Source organism: Bubalus bubalis, chromosome 16 (assembly GCF_019923935.1).
Source record: "Bubalus bubalis isolate 160015118507 breed Murrah chromosome 16, NDDB_SH_1, whole genome shotgun sequence".
NCBI lineage: Eukaryota > Metazoa > Chordata > Mammalia > Artiodactyla > Bovidae > Bubalus > Bubalus bubalis.
The window spans coordinates 84,506,384-84,512,368 of record NC_059172.1 but is presented as its reverse complement, the minus strand read 5'-3'; the positions used below and the strand labels follow the sequence as shown (position 1 = coordinate 84,512,368).

At 39.7% G+C, this 5,985-nt stretch overlaps 1 protein-coding gene and 1 pseudogene across 1 annotated transcript; both read right to left on the bottom strand.

Moving 5' to 3' along the window:
* Positions 1 to 503: 503 nt before the first annotated feature.
* LOC102399064 (olfactory receptor 4C46-like) lies at positions 504 to 2,429 on the bottom strand (the record flags this gene model as incomplete). The annotated part of the gene is made up of 2 exons (XM_045162866.1): positions 504 to 769; positions 2,087 to 2,429. Coding segments are annotated over 2 exons (609 nt in total), but the record flags the coding sequence as incomplete, so codon positions are not given.
* A 629-nt stretch (positions 2,430 to 3,058) lies between these two features.
* LOC102399395 lies at positions 3,059 to 3,987 on the bottom strand (annotated as a pseudogene).
* Positions 3,988 to 5,985: the final 1,998 nt, after the last annotated feature.

Here is a 5,985-nt window from a genome sequence, read left to right as displayed (position 1 = left end):
ATTTAGTTATATGTAATGAACACATATGGGCTTCTCAGGTGGCTCAGTGGTAAAGAATCTGCCTGCCAATGCAAGAGATGTGGGTGCAATGCAAGATCCCTGGGTGGGGAAGATACCCTGGAGAAGGAAATGGCAATCCACTCCAGTATTCTTGACTGGAGAATCCCATGGACAGAGGAGCCTGGCGGGCTACAGTTCATGGGGTTGCAAGAGTCAGACATCACTTAGTGACTAAACCACTACCATGCATAATAAAAGGTGTGTGCCTATCTATCTATCTATCTATCTATACTATTGTATATATAACTAATGTATATATGCCAATTTATATAAAAATATCATATATATGTATATAGACAGAAAGATGGATATATAGTCACTCACAATGCCTGTCTCAATAAACAGTAACTGGTATAGTCTCACAGGTATTCTTAGCCTAAGTTACAAAAAATATCCTTTTGATCCTTGCATCAGTTGAATGAATGTTGGGTTTCACACACATCTTATTGATCACCTGAAATCACTTTCCTACTACACAATTTTCTAATGGCATTTTTCATCTGGTCATTTCTCAAGGTATAGATTAAGGGATTTAACATGGGCGTTATCATAGTGTAGAATACAGCAACTGCTTTATCAATGGGTAAACTAGTTGCTGGTCTCAGGTACTCAAATATGCAGAGTAAAAAGAAAAATGCAACTGCTGTAATATGGGAGACACAGGTTGATAAAGCTTTTTGCTGAGCTTCCAAACTCTGGGTTTTAAAGTTCCAGGGCCCAGCCCCAGCAGGATCCAGGGATACCCTCAGGATGACGGCATAGGCGAAAGGATAGCAAAGCGGTGAGAACAGAGGCTTTATCTTCCTTGGTTTACACAGAAAGCCAAGAAAGCTCCTGGCACGGAACTTGCTCTGTTCACAGAGGCCGCAGGCGCCCTCTCGGTGGGGTGAGGATGCAGGATGTCCCCTCCCTGGTGAAGACACAGGGCGCCTTCCCAATCGGGTCTTAGAAGTCCAGGCGAAAAAGTGAACTCAGAGAGCCCCTGTGCCCCAAGGAGTCATCCTGAAAGAAGAACACAGAGAGAAGAGGAGAGAAAAGGAAAAAAGAATGACATGGGGAGACCAAGCTTTGGTGAGTGAGGCCCATAACTTTATTTTCAAAAGGAACTTTTATAACTTGGCTTGTACATAGAGGGAAATGAAAGATGCAAAGTCATACAGAGTCAGCCCAAGCATTACATCTGTTTTATCTTTATCGAAACCAGGATTTTTTCTGCATACCTTTCCCATAAACAATGTTGTATACATTATCTTCTGGCCTTGGAGCTATGGATATTTTATGACCCTTTTTTGATAAAGGCTGCTCAACCAGAAAACTTATTTTCCCTTGAGGTGTTTTTTCTTTATATTTCTAATCTATGTCAGCTTCAGAAAGTGCTAAACAGAGTTACATTCTCACAGAGCAAAGGTGCAGTGAGTTACAACACAGAATGAACCAATTAGCTCAAAGGTCTGATGTGGTTAATTCCAAGGCTACTCCTTGTTTTTCTTACATTCCAACTATGTTAACTAATGCACTCCCAGGTGCACAATGGATAAGGGATATGGGAACTTAGCAGCAAGCATTGGCTCAACAGTGAAATCTTACACCAGCATTACTCTAATAGTTTTTAACTCTTCGAAAGGCTCTACATTTTTAGAATGTTTTAGGCTTCCCATGTCTCTCATGGTTGGGAGGCTGTGAACAATCACATGCATAGCTGCAAGAGTCTGGATAAACCTGTCAGGCAAGCTAGAAAGTCATCAGAGGTGTTTGAATTGAAATGCACTTATCATGCCCAGGAGACTTATTAACTAAAGCCCTAAGTTGACTTTTTCCAGAATCAACTGGTTGGGGATAGCCCCGTTAATGTCAGAAGAGTTGGTGAAAGGCACAAAATAGTAAGACAGACAGATTCTGGTTTTGGGGTAGATGCTTGAGCAGATCCAGGGGGTCCATCGAGTTCTGATCCACCTTGCTCGTCATGTCTCTTCCACATGACCTTGTCATGGGTGGGATCTCCCGTGGTAGCTCCCGACATTTAAAGAGTGCAAAATGACTGCATAGGAACCAATCAAGAGGAGAAAGTTTACCAGACAGATAAACCCACTGTTGGCAGCAACAAAGAGCCCTAGAGTGTTGGTATCAGTGCAGGCAAGATTAAGCAAAGGGTTCAGATCACACATAAAGTGATGTATGACATTAGGGCCACAGAAAGGTAATTTGTTGATGAAGAGAATCTGTATGGTTGCATGAATAAATCCTCCCACCCATGACACTCCTACTAAAAGGCCACAAACCTGCCAGTTCATGATAGTAGTATAATGCAAGGGCTTACAAATGGCCACATAGTGGTCATATGCCATCACGGTAAGCAGAATGATGTCAGTTCAGTTCAGTTGCTCAGTATAAATATATACATATATGTATGTACATTTGTATGTATATGGACAGAAAGATACACAAATAGTTCAGAACAATCCCTGTATTAATAAATAGTAACTGGTATAATTTTGCTACACTTCTATCATCATCTCCTGGCTATATATATCACAACCATTAATAACATGGTTAGAGAGGTCAGTTACTTTCTAGTTACTGGTTCTTCAATGTTACTGTTTGGGAACAAACACTTTACTGCTTGTTTTCCAACATGCAAAATGGGGATGATAGTAGTGCCTACCTTTCCATATTGTTAAAAAGCTTACTGCTGAGTATCACTGAATCTTAATGTTTATTGTATTTTATTTTATTTTATTATGATGAAAGATTATGAATCCTTATACAATGATGGAGCCAGTAAAACTAGACTCTACTTTGGAAGAGTTTTTCAAATATGCAAACAGTAGCCCAAGGCTATATTTTTCCTCTCTTTTCTTGCCTCCATTTATTCTCCTCTCCTTGTAGAATTGATCATTTGCAGTTTCATTTTTATCTCATAGGTATTCTTGGCTGAGGTCATCAGTAATGTCCTTTGGATTTTATTTAAGTTGAATGAATGCTGGGTTCCAGGCACATTTTATGCATCACCTGAAATCGCTTTCCTACTGCACAGTTTCCTAATGGCACTTTTCATCTGGTCGTTTCTCAAAGTATAGATTAAAGGATTTAACATGGGAGTTATAGTGTAGAATACAGAAACTGCTTTATCAACAGGTAAAGTAACTGTTGGTCTCAGGTACACAAATAAGCAGGGCACAAGGAACAGGATAACTGCTGTGATGTGGGAGACACAGGTGGAGAGGGCCTTACGTCTAGCCTCTAAGCTATGGCCCTTAGGGAGTGCAGAATGATCACATAGGAGCCAATCAAGAGGAGAAAGTTTGAAAGACAGATTAAACCAGTGTTGGCAGGAACAAAGAATCCTAGAATGTGAGTGTCAGTGCAGGCAAGATCGAGCAAAGGGTTCAGATCACACATAAAGTGGTCTATGACGTTAGGGCCACAGAAGGGTAAATTGATGATGAAGAAGAACTGTATGGTTGAATGAATAATGCCCCCCACCCATGCCACTCCCACTAGCAGCCCACACAGACACCGATTCATGATGGTCGTATAGTGCAAGGGCTTACAGATGGCCACATAGCGGTCATAGGCCATCACGGTGAGCAGGATGACATCAGCACCCCCAAATATATGTTCCCCAAAGACTTGGGTCATGCATTCATTGAAAGGGCTGGTTTTCTTTTCATAGAAGGAATCTATTATCACTTTAGGGGTACTGACACAGGAATAGCAGGCATCAATGAATGAGAGATGGGCCAGGAAATAGTACATGGGGTACCCCAGTAATGGGCTGGTGATGATGGTGACCATTGTGAACACATTTCCTACCATAGAGACGATGTAGACAACCAAAAAGACAACAAATATGATTTTCTGCATCTTTGGATTCTGTGAGAGTCCCAGTAGAATAAACTCTGTCACGTTGTTTGCATTATCCATGTATCTTATATTATTACTAATTATATTACCTGGAAAAGGTCACAATTTATTAGCTCAACCTTGAATTAAGAGTGTCAATGTAAGAAATAATAAATACTTAGATTCTATTGAGTTCTGAATTTTAATAATATTTTTTAAGATAGAAAAAAAGTTCTGATCTTTTGAAGATTATTCAAATTCTCTCCCGGGTGAAGGTGATTTTTAATATATAGACATGCAAACCCCTATGCATACAGAAGCAGGAGATGATCTCTAGGCCCTTAACCATGTGAGATAGCTCACAATCTAATGTGATTCAGTAGATTTCATGTACAGTGGCAACGAAGACTGAAAAGAAGGATAGAAAACGCATGCAAAGCCTGTGAATTCAAAGCTAAGAAATTTAACTTTTACTGTTAGGAAATGGGAAGACAGCACAAGTAATTGAGAATATGAGTGTAAGATAGAGAGGGATTCAAAAAGAGGGTTTCTTGGGTATAACTCTAGTAAAGGTGTTTGTATGTCTTGAATGAAGTGGCTTGAGGTTCATTTTGGAGATAGAAACTACAGAAAAGAACCCCTGGCAACAGATTAGTTGTAATTGTTGACAAAGTATAACAGGGTATTGCTCATGGGAAAGTAATGAAAGGATACAGGAGCTACTGCAATACATTTAATAAAGCATATCACCCAAATCCAGGTTTCTCTTATGGTTCAGTGGTAAAGATTCTGCCTGCAATAGAGGAGATGCATCTAGACTCATGTTCAATCCTGGAGTCAGGGAGATTCCCTGGAGCAAGGCATGACAACCCACTCTAGTATTCTTGCCTGGAGAATCCCTTGCACACAGGAGCTTGGTGGACTACTGTCTATAGGGTCACAAAGAGTCTGAACTCATTCACAACTGGGCAAGCATGCATCACTTAGGGGTTCAGGATGGGGAATATAGGTACACCTGTGGCGGATTCATGTCGATGTATGGCAAAACCAATACAATATTGTAAAGTAAAAATAAATAAATAAAAATAAAATAAATAAATAAATAAATCCAACAGCTTTTTAATCGTTAATTACATACTTTTAATGGTTTGGACTGTGGTGTTAGAGAAGACTCTTGAGAGTCCCTTGGACTGCAAGGAGATACAACCAGTCCATGCTAAAGGAGATCAGCCCTGGATGTTCTTTGGAAGGAATGATGCTAAAGCTGAAACTCCAGTACTTTGGCCACCTCATGCAAAGAGTTGACTCATTGGAAAAGATTCTGATGCTGGGAGGGATTGGGGGCAGGAGGAAAAGGGGACGACAGAGGATGAGATGGCTGGATGGCATCACGGATTCGTTGGACGTGAGTTTGAGTGAACTCCGGGAGTTGTTGATGGACAGGAGGCCTGGCGTGCTGCAATTCATGGGGTCACAAACAGTCGGACACGACTGAGTGACTGAACTGAACTAAACGGAATGGTTAATTTCTATATGCATGGCATAGTAGCAACCTGTGTGGATGTTATTATTTCATTAGTTTTGCAGATGAGAAACAATCTCAGAAAATCATGTTAATAATAATAATGACAGTAATAATAGAAATATTATTACTGTAAACTTCCTGAACACTTACTTTACTCTCAGGTATTTTGTAGGCATTTGTTTTTTAATTCTTATCACAAACTTATGAGATGATTGCTACCCTCATTTTATGCTTATTTCTCACATTAAGAAATATGAAGCATAGAGAACTTAAGAATCCTGTCTAAGATCAACCAGATAATAAATAACAGAAGCATGATTGGATTTTTTCCTCCACATCCTTAACCCATGCTCTACATTGTCATAATAAACAATGCTAACTAAACTCCTTTCAATATGATCATAATAACTATAATTATTTCAATTCAACATCAGAGGCAAGTATATATGAAGGAAATTGATCATCAGACACAGATACACATACACACACAAACACTAGATACACACACAGTATAACTTATTGATGGTGGTGGTTGTTCACTAGGTCGTGTCCAACTC